The sequence below is a fragment of the Muscardinus avellanarius genome, assembly GCF_963383645.1.
Source record: "Muscardinus avellanarius genome assembly, chromosome: 16".
NCBI classification, from domain to species: domain Eukaryota; kingdom Metazoa; phylum Chordata; class Mammalia; order Rodentia; family Gliridae; genus Muscardinus; species Muscardinus avellanarius.
This window is the reverse complement of record NC_137802.1, coordinates 57380834-57404239: the sequence shown is the minus strand read 5'-3', so window position 1 is coordinate 57404239 and position 23406 is coordinate 57380834. Positions and strand designations below refer to the sequence as shown.

The 23406-nt window shown below is 48.5% G+C and overlaps 1 protein-coding gene across 1 annotated transcript in view; it reads right to left on the bottom strand.

Annotated features, from left to right (window-relative positions):
* MRC2 (mannose receptor C-type 2) overlaps positions 1 to 23406 on the bottom strand; it is a gene marked incomplete at its 3' end in the record, with an annotated part of 72455 nt that overhangs the window by 13411 nt on the left and 35638 nt on the right. Inside the window, exons 2-8 of the mRNA XM_080712331.1 lie at positions 7145 to 7546; positions 5880 to 6053; positions 5565 to 5729; positions 5314 to 5427; positions 4711 to 4854; positions 1026 to 1214; positions 769 to 923 (exon numbers count right to left, since the gene is read on the bottom strand). Of these exons, the coding sequence (XP_080568457.1) occupies positions 769 to 923; positions 1026 to 1214; positions 4711 to 4854; positions 5314 to 5427; positions 5565 to 5729; positions 5880 to 6053; positions 7145 to 7394 (1191 nt within the window). The 5' untranslated portion in view covers positions 7395 to 7546. The remainder of the gene's footprint in view (positions 1 to 768; positions 924 to 1025; positions 1215 to 4710; positions 4855 to 5313; positions 5428 to 5564; positions 5730 to 5879; positions 6054 to 7144; positions 7547 to 23406) is intronic.

The following is a 23406-nucleotide window of genomic DNA, read 5'->3' as shown; positions in this document are numbered from 1 at the left end:
ACACTCCCAGCCCTCTTTTATTTTTATTTTTTTTTATTTTGAAACAGGGTCTCACCAAGTTGCAGAGAGCCTGCTGAGGTTGCTGAGGCTGGCTGCAAACCTGTGATCCTCTTGTCTCAGCCTCCCCCAAGTACTGGGATTACAGGCATGTACCACCATGCCCGGATAGCTTTTAAATGTTTAAACAGATCCTCGTAAGGCAAGGCTCTGCTGTTACAGTCCCTGGCCCTGTGCGCAGTATCTGACAGCAGAATGTGCTCAGTTCCAGCAACGGGTAATCTGTCCCTGTGACTTTGTTCCTTTTAAGGGGTCTCTTCTCTGATAGAAGCCTTTCATCGATTCTTTCACCTTTCCACACTGTGTCTAAGTCAAAGCCATGACAAAGAGTCATAATCCCATAATTTCATGGGAAGGCAGGCCCCTGGGCCGGGGTCCTTGGGGGGAGGGCTGGCAGAGCAGCCTAGCAGAGCCTCCATTTCTTGTGCGTTCTGGTGCCACCTGCTGGTGGGGAGGAGCAGCTGGCCCAAGACCAAGACCAGGCCAGGAAAACTGGCTCCTTGAATCCGTGACCCGCTAGCCACTTGCCCTGGTGACCCAGCTAGAGGGGCAGAGGTGGGGTTTGATGCTGGCAGTCTCCATGTGGAAGGGAGAGGCCTGGGCAGAAGAAGGGGACCGCTGAGAACACGAGAGGGCGGGGGGATGCGGGACGGGGGCTGACACACTGCAAGGCGGGTTGTGTGGCCCCGAGGTGGGGAAGGAGGGTCTCACCGGGCCCCAGATGGTGACACAGTCTTCCAGGCTGTCCCGAAAGTTGTTGGGCTCAAAGGGGTGCCAGTGGGTGAAGCTCACGAGGCTCCCGTCCGACCACTCGAAATTCATTTGTAGTTTCAAGTCGTTGAGGCCGATCCACAGCTCCTCCACCTCTGGGGGTGCAGCAGGGCAGGAGAGGGGAGACGAGAGGTCAGCCTCCGGCAGGGAGGGCAGGGCCATCATCTAGCCCCAGGGCTGTGGCCAGGCGGCCTCACCTTGCTTGATGTGCTTGGTGATGAACTCCAGCTCGGCCATACTGTGGATGCTGAGCAGGTCACCCCCGCCCCGCAGGCACGCCTTCTTGGACTCCTGCCAGTTGCGCTTCTCGGCCTGCAGGCGGTAGCAGTGGCCCTGGAAGGGCTGCCAGCTGGGCTCGCACTCCACCTTCACGTTGGCCCACCTGTCTGCGGAGACCCACAGTCACTGCTCAGAGACCCAGCCGCCCAGTGCGGGCCCAGTACGGCCACCCCCGGCAGGGCCGCCGGGTCACCCCCTTCGCAACCCTTCCCCACCCAGAACAGCCACAGAGAAGCTGAAGACAAAGCCCCCCAGGGCTGCTGGAGGCCCAGGGGCAGATTCCATTCAGGACAGGACAGCCCCTCTGACTGTGGCTCTCAGAAAGAGCTGGGCTGAGCTGGCACGGTTGCATGCAACTGTAATTCTATTATTTGGGAGGCTGAGACAGAAGGATCACAGGTTCAACGCCAGCCTCAGCAACGTAGTGAAACCTTGTTTCAAAATAAAAAATAAAGGGTGTGTTCATTTCGAGTCACTCCTCCATGCCAGTCTGGTATGGAGCTGAATTTCTATTTTCTGTATTTCTATCTTTCTAATAAACTTCTTCAAATCTTCCAAAAAAGTAAAAATAAAATAAAAATAAAAAAGAAAGGGCTGGAAGTGTAGCTTGGAGATAGAACACCCCTGGGTTCACCCTCCCCCCAATAAAAGAAGAAAAAAAGAAAGACAGACAGACAGAAAGAAAGAAAGAAAGAAAGAGGAAGGGAGGGGAAGAAGGAAGGGAGGGAGGGAAGGAAGGGCAGGTGGGGAGATGAAAGAAGGAAAGGAGGAGATGGGGTGGGGGGATCAGGACAAATCAGTCCTGCCCCCAGCCTCAGTTTCCTCCTCTGTGAGATTTCCTAAGAAAACCAAACTGAGCTTGTACCCGGGAATGGTGGCACATGCTTGTAATCCCAGTATTTGGGAGGCTGAGACAGGAGGATCACAGGTTCAAAGCCAGCCTCAGCAATTTAGTGAGACTCTCAGCAACCTGGTGAGACCCTGTTTCAAAAATAAATAATAAAGCCAGGCGTGGTGGCGCACACTTGTAATCCCCGTGCTTGGGAGGCGGAGACAGGAAGATCGTGCAGGTTCGAAGCCAGTGGTGCTGGCTTAAGAGACCCTGTTTCCAAAAATTAAAAAAAGTATAAAATAGATCTGGGAGTGTAGCCCAGAGGTAGAAGGGCTTCCAGGAACCCCAATACCACCAAAAATAAAAATAAATAAATAATAAAAAAAAATAGGGCTGGGATTGTAGCTTGGAAGCAGAATGCCTCTTGAGTTCCATCCCCAGTACCCAGTACTGCCCCCCCCCCAAAAAAAGAAGCTTGTGGCCACCTTGCTTAATAAATGAAACCTTCATTATTCTCTCAAATAACATTCATTGAGTGCCAACTCGGCACTGGCCTGGGCAGTCTTGGATGAAGAGAAAGGGGCCTTGAGCCAGCATGGGGCCCAGTCTGGGCCCCAGAACATTACAGGGTACACAGAATCACTGCTAATTGGCTGCATCCCCTAGCTAGGATGCTACTTCTTGACCCTTTCCCCACCCCAACTCCTCTCTCTGAACCCCGGGGCCCTCGTTTGCCCCCACTTCTGTGCATTTTGAGTTCACCTTCTACGGACTGGGGGCCAGGGGGCAGTGAGCCGAGCAAGCCCTCACTTGGGTCTTGGCAAAAGAAAACAGGATTTCACCAAACCACCCACACCGTCAGGCTCTGGCAGGGTTCTGTCTGGCCAGGCACAAAGGCGTGTGCCCACTCGAAGCATCGCCCCAGAATGGGGCTCTGGGACTAGCTCCATCCCCGACCACTGCTCCTGGCTCCAGCAGAATCTCTTCAGGGAGACCCGGCAAAGTGGGTGGGCTGAGAGCTGGAGTGGGCGGACTCCTTGGCTCAAGAGCTGTCTATCATCCCTTGTCAGCCAATGAGTTAAGCCCCGAGGCCGCCATCCCAGACAGACTTGATTTTAGCAGCTGTTCCGACCTGAGGGGGCCTGGGAAAGGAAGGGATCTCAGAAGGCGCAAATGCACGGAGGGGAGCAAAGCCTCCTGCCTTTGAAATGGCAAATCCTACATAATGAAGCCCCTCCCCTCAAAGCAGGACGCCCTGAACAACAACTGTACCTCAGCAGAGAGCTGGGGGCTGGGATGAGGGAGGAAGTCTGAGGCCACAGGCACATCTGCGGACAGGAGGAGCTCTGGACATGGGGCCCCGCAGGGAAGGCTCGGGGCTAGAGGCAGCACCCGCCAAGGCCTGGAATTGGTGCCTGTGCCCGGCTTCCTGCAGCTAGAGGTGGGGTGCTCTAGATGCAGCTGTTTCTCACCCCCTATGGGGTGGGGGAGGGACAACCCTGAATTAATCTTTTCTCTTTGGCAAGACTCTCACAGTCCAGGGAAGTTTGGCTCTATGAGCTTTTCGCTTCCCGAAGGTTTGCAGATTTTTGTCTGGTTTTGTCATATGTCCCTTGTGAAAATCGTCTCTTCATCAACCCCAGGGCTACCTGGATGGGGGGGGGGGACAGTGGCCCCACTGATCAACCCACCACTCCCTACAGAGATGCTCTGGGTGCCAGGCCAGGGCCCAGGCTCACACCGCAACCCTGCGAGGGGGTGAGTTTACTCTCAATTTGTAGGAAACGACTCTGCATCTCAGCGACAGACTAAGCTGCTTGCCCAAGACCACATATTAGTAAGGGACAGAGTCCCTAAAGCAGACCCTGCTCATCGCCCCAAATTCCCTCACCTCTGTGAGGCCCCCAGAGCTATCTCTATGGATCACGCGTGTGAGCGAGGCACTCCCAGGCTTACAAACCAGCCAAGGCTCCCCACAGCCTGCCAGGTCCCACCCAGACTTCACCAGCAGCCAAGCCCTTTTGGGAACTGGCTGCAGCCTGCCTTTCTGAACTTTCATCGCTGGCCCCATACACCGGAGCTTCCCAAACCACTCTTGTACGAGAGTCTCCTGGGGATCTTGTTAAATGCAAGTTCTGATTCAATTAATCTTTTTTTGTGTGTGTGGTACTGGGGGTGGAACCCAGGGGCTTTTCTACCTCCAGGCTGTACTCCCGGACCCATTTTATACTTTATTTGGAAACAGGGTCTCACTAAGTTGCTGAGAGCCTCACTAAGTAGCTGAGGCTGACTTCGAACCTGTGCGATCCTCCTGTCTCAGCCTCCCAAGCCCTGGATTACAAGCGTGCGCCACCACACCCGGCTCAGCCCTTTTATTTTTAATTTTTATTTTGAAACAGGGTTATGCTAAGTTGCTGATGCTGGCCTGCAGTCCTCTAGCTGCAGCTTCCCAAGCACTGGGATCACCGGTGTGCGTAACTACAAATGGCCTCTCGCAATATATGTATATCCGTAACCGCCCATAACTCAGGACACTGAACTGTGTGTAGAGACCTCTGTCACCTCCAGCACACTGTGGTCTCCACAGCACACGATAAACATGGCCAGCGTTTAACACTGTCCCTGGCCAGTGTTCCCCAAATGAATTCAGGACACATTCCAGTTTGCTCAGACTTTCACTGAGCGATTAAATGGGAGGATCAGAGTTGCCTTGGGCAAGAGGAACGCCCGGGCCGCCAGGGGCCCTCCGAGCGCACCCTCGCTGGCCTCACCTGGCGGGAAGGGCTCGGCCGTGGCGTTGGACTTCTTCTTGCATACATAGGGCAGCGCCATGCTGCAGTCGCGGTTCTGCCAGCCACCCGAGGACTCAGTGCGGATCACGCCACAGTTTTCCTCGCTCGGGTTGTCCGGCTGATCTGTGGGGTGGGCAGGGCGCCAGCACCCCAGGAGAGAGAAGCTCACACTGTGGTCCCCAGGGCCGTGCTCAGGGGGCTCCTGCCTCCCTCTCCTCCTTGGGAAGCCTGACCAGCGAGGAAAGCCAGCCCTCCACTCTGGCTCCACCTGGGCCCATATCGTCTTGAACCCCCTGGCCAGCAACGCCTCCCTGGCCAGACCACGGTGCCCTGGCGAGTTGTGTGCTGCCCCAAGCCGAGAGCAAGGCTGGAATCTGGTCACCAAGCCCTAGGACCTGGGCCGGAGCCCGGCTACCTACAGAGAGGTATTTCTCATTCGCACTGAGGCACCCTGTGGGCTGGTGGCTGCTGGTCCAGGAGGGGGTGACAGTCCGCACTCCTCCACCCCCACTGCTCTTTTGACACAGAGTAGGGGGAAGCCCGGTGCCTGTGGGGTCCCCGCACCCCAACCCCACGCCTCACCACTCTCCCAGTTGAGGTACTTGAGAGGCGAGTTGTCCGACCACTGCCAGCCTCCACTGGTGTCGAGGTCATTCAGGCCGATCCACAGCGTGGAGCTGTAGCCAGTGAGGAGCCCTATGACAAGAGGGGGCACTGTGATGGGAGCCCCACCTCCAGCCCCCACTCTCCCTTGGTGCCCTGTCTCCATCCCCAGCACCCTGCCTGCTCCCGCGCCCCGCTGCCCCAGGGAGCGCCCCAGCCACCCGCCTCACCGTTGATGTAGGTCTGCTCGTGGATCTCAGTGATGCTCAGCAGATCCGCCCCCTGCTGCTCGCAGCTGGCCCACGCCTCCCTCCAGGACAGCGTGGACTGAAAGTTAAACTGGTAGCAGCTGTCGGTCAGCTGGTCCTTGTCCCAGAAGGTCTCGCAGTCATTACCTGCCACCACGACAGACGGACAGTGGTCCCTCCCGGCCCTCTCCTTGGGCCCCTCACGGGTGCTCCGTTTAGGAGACACAGCCCTCACCCCTTCCTAGCTCTGGCCCCTCTCCGGGAACCGCCTCCCTGCAGCCCCTGGCCCTCTCTTACTCTTGATGGGGCAGAAGCCCCAGCGCTCATCTTTGCCGTAGTCCTGGGTGGTGGCACACCACAGGTGCCCGTCCTCGCGGCCCGTGCTGGTGCAGCTGTGGAACCACTGGTTGTCGTACTTGAAGGGGATGGTGCACGGCTTCCCGTGGGAGTTCCCCTGGATGGTATAGACCTCTGCGGGGAGGAGAGCCAGGCCCTTGCCATCGAGACCCCTGTTCCATCCCTCCAGGAAATCCCCCCCAGAGCCCAGAGAACTGGGGGCAGGCAGCGGGCAGCGGAGAGTGGGAGGCACAGTTGTGCCACACAGTGGCTTTAAGTCTCCCTGTGCCGTTAAGGCAGCCCAGGAGTCCGGGAGACGCCCAGCGCACGTCCCACAGGGCGGGAACGGCTCCTCCAGCTCCTCTAGACCTGTCCAAACCAGCTGGGTGAGAGAACCTCCGTGTCCGCTGGACTGAGCCTAATGGAATCCCTGCTCAGCTGCCCAGCCCGATGGTCCCATGCTTCCCCCAAAAGTTCTGTCTTGGAACTGAGGGACTCTTCCAGGAAAGAATTCCAGGGGTGCTGCCACCTACTGCAAGAGGCCCCTCGCTGGGGGACCTGGAGGAAGGAAATTTTTATTTAATTTTAGGTTATTCACTTTTGTACTGTTTGAAGCCTTTACGAGCGTATATTAATCTTGAAATTTGAAAGAAAAAGAAGTAAATTAAAGGCTTTGAAGTTAATTTTCCTAATTATTCAAATATCTTTCCTATTACAGTTAAAGATGTGACTGTGCCGGGCAAGGTGGAGCTTGCCTGTAATCCCAGGATTTGGGAGGCTGAGAAAAGAGAACTGCAGTTTGAGGCCGGCCTCAGCAACTTAGTGAGACCCCGTCTCAAAATAAAAATAAAATAAAATAGGGCTGGGGACATAGCTTGGAGGTAGAACATCCCTAGGACAATACCCAGCACCACCAAAACAAAACACAGTGACTGGAGCCGGGCATGGTGGCGCACGCTTGTAATCCCAGCATTCGGGAGGCTGAGACCGGAGGATCACGGTTCGTGGACAGCCTCAGCTACTTAGTGAGGCCCTTTGCAATTCAGTGAGACCCTGTTTCAAAAAAATAAAGAATAAAAAAGGGCAGGGGGTGTAAGATGGAGGTAGAATGACCCTGGGTTCCATCGTTAGTACCATAAAACAAACAAACAAAAAAACAGCAACTGCCAAGGGTCCCCAGAAGCCAAGGCCTTGTTACCCTGGAGCCTGTTCTCCCACCTCCTCACCATAGTAGGGCCGAGCGCACAGGTCCTCATCGCTGCCATAGATGCTCCACTGGCCACCGCGGGTCTGGTCTCCACGCTCCAGGGTGCCAGGCTTGGATGTGTTGCCGGTGCGGCCCCCCAGGAACAGGGACAGCTGGTCACCCAGGGTTCGACAGTGCCAGCGAAGGTTCAGTGCCTCCCGGTCGCACTCGTACATGCCCAGGGAGGTGGTGGAGTTGGTGCCCGGCCAGCCCGTGCCCAGGCACTGCATGGCACCCAGGCTGAAGAGCCGGTTCCGGGAGACCCACTTCCAGCGCTGGGCAGGGAGACTGGCATTGCAGGCTGGCGTGACTCGGACCTGGGAGCCCTGGGCCTCCAGGCAGCCCTGCAGGCCGTGGCTGAAGATGAGGAAGACGTCAGGTTCTAGAAGGGAAAGCAGAACACAAAACTGTCACGGGATCTCTCCTGGTTGGGCCTGAGGGCAGGTGTGGCCCACGGACCCGGCCACGCGCCTGCTGCTTCTCTCACGTGTTAAATCACTCCATCCTCACGATGGCCCCTTTGAGGTGGGGATGAGGGCACTGCCTTGTCCCTGTGCCCAGAGCGGCATGGCTTCTCTCTGCTCTAGTCCCATGGCCACCTGGAGCAGGACTCAGTCAGCTGTCTTACCCACCAAAAATCCCAACTGTACCCAGAAAGCCCAGTACTGTACCCAGCAGTCCTCCCGTACAGTAGTCAGTTACACCCTCCTCCATTCTAGTTACCCATGGTCAACTGTGGTCTGAAAACATTAAATAGAAAATTCCAGAAAGGAGCAATACATATGTCTTAAATAACTTTAATTACAGTATATGGTTACAATTGCTCTATTTTCATCATTAATCTCTTGCTGTGCTTAATTTATAAATTAAATTCTATCATAGGTGCATATGTATGACAAGAGTTAGTATCTACAGGGTTTACTGCTATCTGTAGTTTCTTTTCTTTTCTTTTCTTTTTTTTTTTTTTTTTTTTTTTGGTGGTACAAGGGGTGGAACCCAGAGGCTTTCTACCTCCGGGCTATACTCCCAGGCCTTTTTTGTATTTTATTTGGAAACAGGGTCTTGCTAAGTTGCTGAGAGCCTCACTAAGTAGCTGAGGCTGGCTTCGAACCGTGCGATCCTCCTGTCTCTGCCTCCCAAGCGCGGGGATTACAAGCGTGCGCCACCACGCCTGGCTGCTATCTGTAGTTTCAGGCTTGGTCCTCCATGGAGGACCACTGTTCCTGAAGATCTTACAAGTGTGGTAGAAAAGTTACTAAAATGGAAGCCATGTGTCCAGGCAACCGCCTGAAAAAAAAAAAAGTCACAAGTCACATAGGTCTTAAGTCTTGTAAGTTGTGGCTTGCTCGGGAATTTCCTGCAATCATTAACTGCCACGTTTCAACTTCTGTAAGTCCGCCTGCCTACTTCCGACCCTTGTTGTATAAAATCACCTGGAGCTGGGGGCTGGAGGTTTTCAGGAGCTATCCTAAGTTTGGCCCACTGGTGTAATAAACCTTTCCACCCTAATTGGCGTTGGGTCAGTTATTCTAGAGAATTTCTGCAACACAGCAAGTTTGAGAGGCATGTACAGTATATACCTCAATTTCTATCATATATCATAGATTTTTGCCACAGTTTGTCTCCGGCCTGAAGGTATTTTGTCTCAAGGTATTCCTCCCCATGTCCCTCAGCTTTTCTGGCTCCGTTCTTTCTTCCTTTTAGAATCTTCCCAAGCCACTCAGCAGCCTGCCATACCAACGCCATGACCCCCTTCACACCTTACTTTTCAAGTTTTTTTGTTTTTTTTTTTTTATACTGGGAATCTTACTCAGGAACATTCTACCTCCTCCTTTTATTTTATATTTTGAAACAGGAGCTCCCTAAGTTGCTGAGGCTGGTCTCAAACCTGTGTCCCTCCTGTCTCTGCCTCCCTGAGATGACAGGCGTGAATCACCATGCCTGGCCCTCACAGCTTACTTTTTAGGCAGAGTCGTGTATCCCTTGGCCTGCTCGATCTTAGATCTGCTCCCTCCTCCCTTGCTAAGCAGACCCCGGGGAAACCCAACCCAGCCCAGCACACCCACTTTACAGACCAAGCTTCGGGGCTTAAGCGGACAGAGACAGAAAGCAGATTCACAGCAGCCTGGGGCTGAGGTAGGGAGGACTAGAATGGGGAACTAGGTTGAGGAGAGCCTCCCTAAGTACCCAAGGCCGGCTGTGAGCCTGAAATCCTCCTGTCTCAGCCTCCCAAGTACTGGGATTACGGGCATGTACCACCATGCCCGGCTTACTTAAGTGAGCACATTTTATGTGTGAATTATGTCTCAGGAAAGAAGAAAAGGAGAGGAAGAAGGTGAGAGGGGGAGAAAATAAAAGGGAAAACAGAACAGACTGAGGTTTAGAGACAAGAAGGGACCTACTCGGAGTATCACCAGCCTGTACACAAACCCAGGTCACTCTGACATCCGGGTCAGCACCTTCCTCCCGGGACCTGGCTGCCACTTAAGGACACAACAGACGTATCGCATGCCCCAGTCTCCGTGGGTTTTTGCATGCACCAGCCATCCGCTCCCAGGATCATTTCCATGCTTTCAAAGCTTAATGCCAGCTCTGCCCCTTAACACGCGATGGGGCAAAGGGCTTTACCTCTCCATGGCTCATTTTCCCACCGTACCACTATTGTCAAAACTAAAGGAGGTGATAGATAACACAGGCAAGGTGCTAGGAGAGGGTGGGCACAGCAAGGCACTGCAGAAATCTATGACCAAAGAGCAGCAAGCCCCAGCTGCCTCTCCTTATTCTGGAGACGGCCAGCATTCTGCCTTGAAAGCGTACTTCTTGCTTTCCTCAACAAATCTCCGTCTGTGTCTCTGGCAGGCTCATGCTGAAATTCTCTGTCATATGAGCCAAGGGCCCTGCTGGTCCTGAGTAGCGCTCCCCTCGCTCCCGCCCTGGGACCCTCCAGCCTTTCACAAGTATCTCCAGGCATCGACTCTAGCAGTCTAGTAAAGCCTTATTTCTCTCTCCCTCTCTTAGAATGTTTTTATGCATGTGTAAAACTCCTGTCTTTCACTTCCATGGAACCAAAGACCATAAGCTCAGTCTGCCCCACTTGGCATGGCTCCCCATCCTGGGTGGCGGGGGACGAGCCGCGCAGATCCAAGTGGCAGTGGGTGGCGGTGGACGCTGTCCCTGGGGCCAGGCAGAGGTCTGAACTATAAACCCGCAGGAGCTCGGTGGCCCCCTTTTCCTCTTCTTCTCCTCTACTCTGCAGCGGCTCGATATCTCACAGCTTCTCAGCTGTCTGTCTGTGTTTGCTGAAGTCAGCATCTAAACTATGCTTGAAATGGAAGAGTGAGTCACCTCCCAGACCCCTTTGAGACTACAGGGGAAAAATTGTCACTTTTTTTTTGTGTGTGTGTGGGTTTGGGGATGGAACCCAGAGGCATTTGACCTCCAAGCTACACCCCCTGCCCATTTTTTATTCTTTTATTTTGAAACAGGGTCTCACTGAGTTGCAGAGGGCCTCACTACGTAGCTGAGGCTGTCCGAGAACCATGATCCTCCGGTCTCAGCCTCCCGAATGCTGGAATTACAAGCGTGCGCCACCACGCCTGGCTAAATTGTCACTTTTAACTCCAAGCCAACTTGAAGGTTTTTTCCTTTCTTTCTTTTTTTTTTTTTTTTTTTTTTTTGGTGGGTCTGGGGATGGAACCCAGGGGCATTCTATCTCTGAGCTGCACCACCTGCCGGCCCTATTTTTTTATTCTTTTATTTTTTTTATTTTTTATTTTTTTTTTGGTGGTACTGGGGTTTCTGGAAGCCCTTCTACCTCTGGGCTACACTCCCAGACCTATTTTATATTTTTATTTAGAAACAGGGTCTCCTAAGCCAGCGCGCGCGCCTGGCTTCGAACCTGCGCGATCCTCCTGTCTCCGCCTCCCAAGCGCGGGGATTACAAGCGTGCGCCACTACGCCCGGCTATTCTTTTATTTTGAAACAGGGTCTCACTGAGTTGCAGAGGGCCTCACTAAGTAGCTGAGGCTGGTTGTGAACCCAGATCCTCCTGTCTCAGCCTCCCAAATACTGGGATTACAAGCGTGGGCCACCATGCCCGGCTCCTTCCTTTTTCCCTCTTCTTTCTCTTGGCCAAACCGCTTTCACCTTAGAAGATGAGTGCTTGTTCATAAAGGCACCGAAGATAGGGTGCACCCCTTAGGCCAACATACCCCATTTCTGGTGAGAAGGAATGTAAGCCCCTCATCTGGAAGACGTGTATGAGAGGTTGGCCTCCCAGCAGCTGGAAGTGGGATCCTTCCTAGACACGTTGTTAAAGGGAACCAGCTCTGATGCAGAAATCAGGGACGCTCCCTCTACCAAGCGCCACATTTTAGACTCATTCCCTTAAGGGCCAGTCTTTTAACTCCCTAAGCTCCTGTTACAAATGTGGGCTGTGAGTATTGTCCCTCAACCCCTTCCTAAAATGTCCCTGTATTGTCAGGTGTGGTCGCAAATGCTTGTAATCCCAGCATTTGGGAGGCTGAGACAGGAGGATCTGGGTTCACAACCAGCCTCAGCTACTTAGTGAGGCCCTCTGCAACTCAGTAAGACACGGTTTAAAATAAAAAATAGAGGTGGGAGCCAGGCGTGGTGGCGCACACTTGTAATCCCAGCATTCGGGAGGCTGAGACCAGAGAACTACAGTTTGCGGACAGCCTCAGCTACTTAGTGAGGCCCTCTGCAACTTACTTAGTGAGACCCTGTTTAAAAATAAAGAATAAAAAAATAAGGCAAGGGGTGTAGCTCGGAGGTTGAATGCTTCTGGGTTCCATCCCAGACCCTCAAAAAAAAAAAAAAAAGAGAGAGAGGTGGGTGTGTAGCTAGGAAGTAGAATGCCCCTGGGTTCCATCCCCAGTACCACAAAAAATATAATAATAATAATAATAATAATAATAATAATAAGCCGGGCGTGGTGGCACACACTTGTAATCCCCATGCTTCACGCAGGTTCACGTGATCATCCCCATGATCACGCAGGTTCAAAGCCAGCCGCGCACGCTGGCTTAGGAGACCCTGTTTCTAAATAAAAATGTAAAAATAGGTCTGGGAGTGTAGCCCGGAGGTAGAAGGGCTTCCAGGAACCCCAGTACCACCAAAAAATAAATTAAAAAAATAATAAAATAAATAGCCAGCTGGGCACACACAAGCCTGTAATATCAGTCCTTGGGAAGCTGAGACAGGAGGATCGAGGCAAGTGTTAACAACTTAGTGAGACCCTGTTTCAAAATCAAAAATAAAATAGGGCTGAGGGTGTAGCTCAGAGATAGAAAGTCTATGAGTTCAATCCTCAGTACCAATAGGTAGGAAAGTAGGTCTATATATAGCCAGGTAGGAAAGTGTCCTCCTTCTTGTCTGACATCTTAAGATAAAAACTGACCCTATGAACACTAACTAACGGAAGAAACAGAAGTCTCTACCTTTGGGGAGCAGTAGTTTCTGAGCTTAAAATGTGCTGCTTTCTACCTAATTTTGTTTTATCTAGGTGTGTCCTCAGATCCTCTTAACACTCACTCTCTCTACAAGGTTCTGTGGCATCGTTACCATAAAATTGTATATTCTTAAGCACATCTGAAATACTTGAAAATTCAGAGTTATTATTTTTTTCATAGGAATTTCTTTTCTTTTTTGCTGAGGACCCTGAGAAGGCTTGGAGGATCTGGAAGGGGCCAATAGCATACCTATGGGGGCTAACTGAACACCCCCAAGAACTGAATGTTGGGGTCACGGACCCCTGAATCACTAATAATTTGCAGATGGAATTCAGCACATGATGTTCACTCAAATTGGGCTGCAACCCCATGGCAGGTACGGCTGACCACGGGCGGACTGCGGCATGCCATGGACTAAGTCCCACTCCAGTAGAGACCTTTAGAGTGTTGTCCCTTTTCTTTTTTTCTTTTCAGTATAACATAAGAAAACCACTTAAACTGTGCAAATTACAAGATCATGGGTAATTTAATATCCATCCCTGAGAACTTATCCCTTGGGCATATATTAAATAATTCAAATTATTTTGAGATAGAGGACTTAAAGAAGGAAATTGATTTCTGTAGCATGGTTTGGCCCCAGTGTAAATTAAAGAATAGAGACCTGGTCTGTATATGGGAAGAAAAATAAATAAATAAAATAGGGCTCAGGGTATAGCTCAGTGGTAGAAAGCCCCTGGGTTCAATCCTCATACTAAAAAAAAAAAAAAAAAAAAAAAGACAACCTGGGCACACTGGCCACTGCCTGTAATTTCAGTACTTGGGAGGCTGAGATGGGAGGAGTACAGGTTTGAGGCCTCAGTGACTTAGCATGACCCTGAGCAACTTAGTGAGACCCTATTTCAAAGTAAAAAGGGCTAAGGTATAGAAGTAGAGTGCATCTGGGTTCAAAACTCAGTACCTAAATAAATAAATAAATAAATAAATAAATAAATAAATAATGTTAAGGCAAAAGAAAATCCAATAAATAAAATAAAGCTTTTTTTTTTTTACAAAAGCTATAGGTATGAGGAGGTACTTATAAAAGAAAATTAAAAACAAAAGGAAATGCTTTTAGATTAAAATGGGATTTTGTAGTGTAAGCTTTTGGTTCTAAAGTAAAATGACTAAATTATTTCAAGATGGATACAGAGATAGGATAAAAATTAAAGATGTAAATAAATTGTGGCGTGTGTAAAGTTGCAGAAAGTTTGTGTATGTGTGATTATGTTGGCTATAACCTAAAAGATTAGTTAAAGCATTCTCTAAGGTCAAATTTAATATACTGGTATAAAACTAGAATCAAATTTTCTATATTTAAAAACAATAAGGTTTTCTGTTCTAGCGACCATTTACAAAGAACTAAGAGAAGGCTGTGTTCTATCAAGATAATCTTTTATGATTACTATCATTATTAGGCCTTTGATTACGTAGAAAACCAAGTCTTAACAGAACCAGGGTTTATTTAAGTGTCTATTTTACGGTGTTCAAATGACCACTGTACCCTCTTGCAGCCACCATGATGTGAGAGCTGTCCCTCTGCCGCATAATCTGCTGCCACCGCCACCACCGCCGCGGTTTAGGGCTCAGAGCTGGCCTGGTGGACCGAAACCTCAGAAACTCCTCTCTCCACCCAGTAGGACTTCCAGTACCGTACTGAAGAGACTCGGTGACAGCGGGCACTCTTCCCTCATCCCAAATCTCAGGTCTCAGTGTCACCTCTGCAAAGAGGCCTTCTCAAGACAATGTACCCAGGATTCCATTCCACCTGCCTGGTCCTCGCAAACAAGATAATGTACCTGAAAGACGGGACGACAACTCTGTGCCAGCAGAATAGAGGGAGAAATTTTCTTTCTTTTTTTTTTTTTTTTTTTTTGGCAGGTCTGGGGATGGAAACCAGAGGCATTCTACCTCCGAGCTACACCCCCTGTCCTATTTTTTATTGTTTATTTTGAAACTGGATCTCAGTGAGTTGCAGAGGGCCTCACTAAGTAGCTGAGGCTGTCCGTGAACCGCGATCCTCCAGTCTCAGCCTCCCGAATGCTGGGATTACAAGCGTGCGCCACCACGCCTGGTTTGATAGAGAAACTTTCTAACAAAGAAAACAATAAACCAAGAAGAGGCCGGGCATGGTGGCGCACGCTTGTAATCCCTGCACTTGGGAGGCGGAGACAAGAGGATCGCACAGGATCGAAACCAGCTTTGCTGGCTTAAGAGACCCTGTTTCCAAATAAAAAATATAAAATAGGTCTGGGAGTGTAGCCCAGAGGTAGATGGGTTTTCAGAAACCCCAGTACCACCACCAATAAACAAACAAACTAACAAACAATAAACCAAGAAGAGAACATCGTTGGGAGCAGAGCCTCTGTGGGACATAACACAGAGCCTACGGTGTGGCTGTTCCATGGCGCGTGATGAGCCTGAGCTCCTGTCATTGCTGCCGGACTTTTAAGGTGTATGAAGTGAACTGAAATGCTCAACCTCTGCTCGTAAGATGTGGATGATGACAGAACCCGTAAGATACTATCACAATCATGTAATAAATGTTACTTTGTATGCAGAGTGCTTAATAATAATGATAATATCCATTTGATACTTTTTTTTTTTTGGTGGTACTGGGGTTCCTGGAAGCCCTTCTACCTCCCGGCTACACTCCCAGACCTATGTTTTACATTTTTATTTGGAAACAGGGTCTCCTAAGCCAGCGCGCGTGGCTGGCTTCGAACCTGCGCGATCCTCCTGTCTCTGCCTCCCAAGCGCGGGGATTACAAGCGTGCGCCACCACGCCCGCCATTTGATACTTTTTTTTAACCCAAAGGCATTCGTGTGTGTTGGGGGGGGGTACTGGGGCTGGAACCCTTCTACCTCCGGCCTACACTCCCAGACCTATTTTATATTTTATTTGGAAACAAGGGTCTCTTAAGCCAGGAAGGCTGGCTTCAAACCTGCGTGATCCTCCTGTCTCCGCCTCCCAAGCGTGGGGATTACAAGTGTGCGCCACCACGCCCGGCTGGAACCCAGAGGCAAGCTACCTCCAAGCTATGCCCCCAGCCCTATTTTTTATTCTTTATTTTGAAACAGGGTCTCACTGAGTTGCTAAGGGCCTCACTAAGTAGTAGCTGAGGCTGTCCAGGAACTGCGATCCTCCTGTCTCTGCCTCCGGAATGCTGGGATTACAACCATGCGCCACCACACCTGGCTCCGGCTTCATTTGATAGTGTTCTAATCATTCAGTAAGTGTTATCTTGTATGTAAAGTGCTTAATAATAATGACAGTATACATTAGATAGCATTATTATAATCATGCAATAAATGTTATTTTGTATGCAAAATTCTTACCAATGCTATTCATTTGATAATATTATTGTAATCACGTAATAAATGTTATTTTGTATGCAAAAAAATTATGATTTTAAAGCTGGATGTAAACCAGGTGTAGTGGTGTGTGCTTGTAATCCCAGTACTTGGGAGGCTGAGACAGGAGGATCCCAGGTTCAGCGGTCAGCCTCAGCTACTTAGTGAGGTCCTCTGCAACTTAGTAAGGCCCCATTTCAAAAATAAAAAATAAGCCGGGCGTGGTGGCGCACCCTTGTAATCCCCACGCTTGGGAGGCTGAGACAGGAGGATCGCGCAGGTTCGAAGTCATCCTCAGCTGGTTTAAGAGACCCGGTTTCCAAATAAAAAATAACATAGGTTTGGAAGTGTAGCCCGGAGGTAGAAGGCCCCTGGGTTCCATTCCCAGTACCACCAAAAAAATAATAATAATAATAATAATAATAATAAAATAAAATTAAAATAAAAAATAAAAGAGCCGGGTGTGGTGGTGCACGCTTGTAATCCTAGCATTTGGGAGGCTGAGACCGGAGGATCGTGGTTCACAGAAAGCTTCAGCTACTTAGTGAGGCTCTTTGCAACTCAGTGAGACCCTGTTTCAAAATAAAGAATAATGGGCCGGGCATGGTGGCGCACATTTGTAATCCCCGCGCTTGGGAGGTGGAGACAGGAGGATCGCGCAGGTTCGAAGCCAGCCGCGCTGGCTTAAGAGACCCTGTTTCCAAAAATAAAATAGATCTGGAAGTGTAGCCCGGAGGTAGAAGGGCTTTCAGGAACCCCAGTACCACCAAAAAAAAAAAAAGAGACCCTGTTTCCAAATATAAAAGTATAAAATAGGTCTGGGAGTGTAGCCCGGAGGTAGAAGGGTTTCCAGGAACATCAGTACCACCAAAAAAAAAAAAAAAAAGAATAAAAAATAGGGCAGGGGTATAGTTTGGAGGTCAAATGCCCCTTGGTTCCATCCCCAGACGCACACACACAAAAAAAATTAAAATAAAATAAAAATAAAAATAAAAGATAGGAATGGGGGTGTAGCTTGGAAGCAGAATGCCTCTGGGTTCAATCCCCAGTATGACAAAATAAAAAAGAGGGGGGGGGAGAGAGAGAGAGAGAGAGAGAGAGAGAGAGCGCAAGGGTAAGCGAGCTGGGTGTGGTAGTACACACTTGTAATCCCAGGACAGGAGGATGTCAGGACCACAGCCTGCCTCAGCTGCTTAGTGAGGCCCACCACAACTCAGACACTGTTTCAAAATAAAGGATTAAAATAGGGCTAAGAGTGTAGCTCAGAGGTTGAATGTCGCTGGGTTCTATCCCTAGCACCACACACACACAATAAAAAGACCACTTTAGAACTCTAAATGAACAACTACTATTTTAGCTTATTATATTTGATATCTTGTATACTGGTGACTAGAGATGTATACATCAGAAGCCTAAATATGCTGCGTGTCTGAGCTTTGTCTAAGTATCATGCAAAAACTTGTACTGTAAAAGTTAGATTTAATATGTGTAAGGTAACCTGAGAAGTGTCTTCTTTTATACAATATGATTTTATCTGAACCTTAAGCATACAAAATGGTCAATAAAATTGTGAAATTTCTGCTATATATATTTAGTGACATTCAGATAAATAAAATCCCTTCCATTAAAACCTAATTTACATCAGTTTTCTCTGACTAAATATTTTTATTGTATAAGTGAGATACAATTGTACATGAAACAATAAGTCTATTCCTGATTGTTAATACTGTTTCTTAAACTTATAAAAGGTCAAAAGCTATTTTTTATTTTTGTCAGTGCTGTTAACCCACACAGACCTGTAATTATGGTTTCCCTACTGAGCCATAGATTCTAAATTTCACTCCCAAAGTTACAGCTAGTGGGGCATGGTAGCACACATCTATAAACCCTGTTCTTGACAGGCTGCGACAGGAGCATTGCTAAGTTGGGCCGATTCTCAGCAACACAGCAAGACTCAGCAAACTAGTGAGACTGCTTCAAAACCTGAAAGTAAAATAGAGCTGGGTGTAGCTCGGATGTAGAATACTCATAGATTCAATAGCCAATACCACAAAAAAAAAGGAGAAAGAAGAAAGAAAGAAAGAAAGAAAGAGAGAGAGAGAGAAAGAGGAAAGAAAGAAAGAAAGAAAGAAAGAAAGAAAGAAAGAAAGAAAGAAAGACTAAATACATATATTGCATCGGGCGTGGTGGCGCATGCTTGTAATCCCAGTATTTGGGAGGCTGAGACAAGAGAACCTGGGTTCACGGCCAGCCTCAGCTACTACTTAGTGAGGCCCTTTGCAACTCAGTGAGACCCTGTTTCCAAGTAAATAATAAAAAAGAGGGCTGGGGGTGTCACTTGGAGGTAGAATGCCCCTGGGTTCAATCCCCATTACTGCAAAAAAAAAGTAAATAAATAAATACATATATCTTTATCTATGTATCTATTTATACATATATATACCATATTAATATATATTAACTTCTATGTAACTGTGCTATTAATTATTGCTGGCTTCTTTTTATTTTATTTTATTATGTTCTATTATAATATATTTCAGGCTTATAATATTTGTATATTATATATTTCAGGCTTATATATTTAATTGTATTATGATAATCTTCTTTAAGCAAAGATAATGAAATGTGCTCAAACACTTGGCATTCTAAAGCATGCCACTCAAAAGATTGGGCTTTAATAACCAAATACAAGCAGGGCGTGGTGGTGCACGCTTTTAATCCCAGCATGTGGGAGGCTGAGACCGGAGGATCGCCGTTCTTGGACAGCCTCAGCTACTTAGTGAGGCCCTCCACAACTCTGTGAGACCCGGTTTCAAAATAAAGAATAAAAAATAGGGCAGGGGGTATAGCTCAGGGGTCAAATGCCCCTGGGTTCCATCCCCAGACCCGCAAACACACACACACACACACACACACACACACACGGACTTATTTATATTACCTAATATTTCCTTCCTTCCTTCCTTCCTTCCTTCCTTCCTTTCTTTCTTTCTTTCTTTATTCTTTTTGGTGGTACTGGGGTTCCTGGAAGCCCTTCTACATCCGGGCTACACTCCCAGACCTATTTTATATTTTTATTTGGAGACAGGGTCTCTTACGCCAGCGAGGCTGGCTTCGAACCTGCGCGATCCTCCTGTCTCCGCCTCCCAAGCGCGGGGATTACAAGCGTGCGCCACCACGCCCGGCTTTTATTATCTAATATTTTCATAACTATTATACAAACTGAATTTGTTTTGTTTCTAATACTTTTGTTTCGTATTTCCTTAAAAAAAAAAAAGACAAACCTTGGTAACTATCGCTTGTTAACATTTTACAGAAGTACAACTTTGAATAAGATAAATAGCATTTTATTATAGCTATCATCTACAAAACAGATAGGCTGAAATACTGACCCCTGATCATTAAAACAAACAACAAAAAAAAACTGGTGGAACCTTCTGGAGATTAAACAACTAAGACTTGGAGAAGAACATGGAAGTAAAATAGCTAAGAACAAAATAGTCAATATTTTGGCCGGCCCTTTTTATATTTATTTATTTATTTATTTATTTATTTAGCTTTGAAACAGGTTCTCACTAAGTTCCTGAGGCCTCACTAAGTTGTGAGGTTGTCCTCAAACCTATGATCCTCCTGTTTCAGCCTCCCAATGACTGGGCTTACAGGTACACACTGGCCCTGATCCTTTTCTCTCCTCCCCTTTTGGTACGTGCCCCTTGGAGCTGCTATACGCTCCAGGTCTCTGTCTCAAAAGTACTAATAGGATGACTTGCCTGGCCGCTACCACTGTCAGGACCTCTGGTTGCTCCGCTCCTACACCTGTTGTTTGGTCCTCGCCTTCTTAATCTTGTTATAAAATGTGTCTTCCAGATTACAATAATCCTTTTTTTGTGTGTGTGTGGTCCTGGGTATTGAACCCAGGGGCAGTCTACCTCCAAGCTATATCCCCAGCCCTATATTTTTATTTTTTATTTTGAAACAGAGTCTTACTAGCTGCGGAGGGCCTCACTAAGTAGCTGAGGATGGCCACAAACCCGGGATCCTCCTGTCTCAGCCTCCCAAGTGCTGGGATTACAAGTGTGCGCCACCACGCCTGGCTCCAGATTACAATAATCCTATGTTGAGAGGATGGCCGGGAAAGGATTCCACCCCGTCTCAGCAGCTGAGGCCAGTCTCTGCCCGCTTCGGATCGCTCAGGACGAGACGTTCAGCCCCTCGCTAGGCAAGATCCTTATATGTTCTTTGTCAGCCTGAAGTGTCACAGAGGCTGATTCTTCATCCCTCACCAGCCCTTAGGATTGGTGGGGAAGGTGGGGGAGGAGGATGTAGGATAGAATAAAAGAAATAAGTAGAAAGGAGACAGAAAAGAAGGAGAAAGAAACTAACTTTAATATATCAAAGCCTAGTGCTAAAGTTGCTCAAACCTCTGCTCCCCAAACAAGTTTTCCCAGGCTTGTCTCTCCCGTCTATAAATCTTAGTTAACAACAACAACCAAAAAAACCCAAAACAACAATAGTCTCCCAAATTCCTGGGAATCTATAAACCTTAGTTAACAACCCAAACAACAACAGTCCTTCCCAGATTCCTGGGTACTCTGTAAATCTTAGTTAACAACAATAATGAAGTCAGGACGGGGGTCTAGGGGAAGGGGGTGGGGAGGGAGGACGATAAAGACGCTACGTCATCAACATCATGTACGTATGTGAGAACATCTCAGTACGCTGTGTGGGGAAGTTGGGGGGCGCCCAGGGGAAAGCCCGCCAAGTGCCGTGTGCATTTATATTTACATTACTATCACTATGATTTACAATATGTTGTGAGACTATAATGCACTATTAAAAAAAAAAGGAGCCATTAGCCAGGTGTGGTGGAGCACATCTGTAATCTAGTACTTGGGAGGCTAAAACAGGAGGATCTCAGGTTGGAGGCCAGGCTCACCAATTTAGTGAAAACTCTTGGCAATCTACCAAAACCTTATTTCAAAACAAAAGAAAAAATAAATAAATAAAAAGTGCTGGGGCTGGGGGTATAGTTCAGAAGTGGAATGCCTCTGAGTCCAATCCCCAGTACCTCCCCAACCACACACACACACACACACACACTAGAACCATTAGCTGGGTGTGGTGATACATGCCTGTAATCTCAGTACTTGGGAGGCTGAGACAGGAAGGATCGTAGGTTTGAGGACAGCCTCAGCAGTGAAACGAGACTCTCAGCAACCTAGTAAGACCCTGTTTCTTTCTTTCTTTTCTTTTCTTTTCTTTCTTTTTTTTTTTTTTTTTTTTTTTTTTTTTTTTTTTTTGGTGGTACTAGGGGTGGAATCCAGAGGCTTTCTACCTCCGGGCTATACTCCCAGACCTTTTTTTTTTTTTAATATTTTATTTGGAAACAGGGTCTCACTAAGTTGCCGAGAGCCTCACTAAGTAGCCGAGGCTGGCTTCGAACCTGCGCGATCCTCCTGTCTCAGTCTCCCAAGCGCGGGGATTACAAGCGTGCGCTACCACGCCCAGCTTGACCCTGTTTCAAAACAAAAAATAAAAAGGGCTGAGATGGGGAGTATAGCTCAAAGGTAGACTGTGTATGGGTTTAATCCCTTATACCACACACACACACACACACACACACACCTTCTACCAAATAAATAAGGAAGAAAAGATCAACAAAGCCGTAGAAGAAGAGCACAAAGATACGTGTAGAAAGCTAAGCAATGAAACGCAGCTGGCTCTTAAGTATCTGAACTGACAACCTCACTCATATAGACGGAAAATAAGCAACCTAAGTCTCCCTCTTGTGTAAGCGCCTCCAATGGCGATTCATCATTTTTCAAATAAAATTCAAGCTCTTTACTGCAAGCCGCGGTATTAGACGTGACCCAGCCCTATCCACCAGCCTGCGCGGATCGTGCTCCCCACGCAAGCAGCCCGACCTCTTCATCGCTTCTTGGCTCCTTCCTGCCTCAGGGATGGAGCAGTTCCCTCTATCCGGCATTTCACAATTCAGGAAAAAACCACAAGTTTTTAAGAGGCCCTCTTTAATCTCCCACTCTAAAGTAACCGCAGCGAGGCTTGGTGGCGTAAGGCTGCACTCCTGGTACTTGGATGCCGGGTGTGGCGGTGCAGGCTCGCCGTCCTGGCCCTTGGGAGGCTGAGACAAAAGGATCGCAGGTTCGTGACCAGTCTCCACAACTTGTGAAGCCCTCCACAATTTAATGAGACCCTGTTTCAAAATAAAGAATAAAAAATTGGGCTGGGGTGTAGCTCAGAGGTAGAGAGCCTCTGGGTTCAACGCTCAGTAGCACTAAGGTAACCCCAGTTAGTCCCTATCTTATTACTTTATTGCACTCCTCTGAAAACACCATTTCTGATAGTTTTCAGCATCTGGGTTATCTGTAAGTTTGGAGGTGTGAGTCTATACATAGTAACTGTATTTTTTTCTTGGTTATGGGTCACTTTTTCCTGCATGTCTAGTAATTTTTAGTATATACTGGACATTGTAGATGATGTGTTATAGGAAATCTTAATTTTTTAATCTTCATATAAAGAATGCTGAGTTTTATCCTGACAAGCAGTTAAACGACTGGTGGATCACCCCGACTGGTGGATCACCCCGGCTGGTGGATCACCCCGACTGGTGGATCACCTCGACTGGTGGATCACCTCGACTGGTGGATCACCCCGACTGGTGGATCACCTCGACTGGTGGATCACCTCGACTGGTGGATCACCCCGGCTGGTGGATCACCCTGACTGGTGGATCACCTTGGTCCCCTGGAGCTCTGGGTTTAGGCTTTGCGAGAGGAGTTGTTTGGTTGTTCCGCAAGTCGTAGGGCGTGGCGCTCTGAGCCTTGGATTTAATCATAAGGCAAGGTCCTTCTGAAACTTGGTGGGACTTAATTCTAAACTCTGACTTCTTTAGTCCCAGTTGCGATTTCTTGCCGGGCTCAGAGCGTGCCCTGCGCACGCACCATTTAGGAGTCAGTGTGATTTGTAGCGGGAGTCTCTATGACTTCTTTCTTTTTGGTGTCCCCTCCCAGTGTTTGGCCTCTCTAGTTTCTCTAGCCTCTGACCTCTGTTCCTGGTGAGCTGCTCATACCGGGCAGCGGGCCCAGGGCAAAGCTGGCTCAATGTGCCAGTTTTTTCTTTCAAAGATTTTTTTCCTCTCTCTCTGTCCAGTTGTAGTTGTTCTCCAGTGCCTTCAAACCACCATATTTTATGTTTTATTCTTAGTCTATAAGCATGCTTGGCCAGAGAGTTAGACTAAGAGAAGCTCCCTGCCGTCCAGAGGCAGAGCCCATGGTCCAAGAAATTCTGTTTGTGGCCTGCCTCCGCCTTGCTCTTCGGGGGTGTCTCCACCACCGTGTCCCCAGCACCTGTGACCCTACCC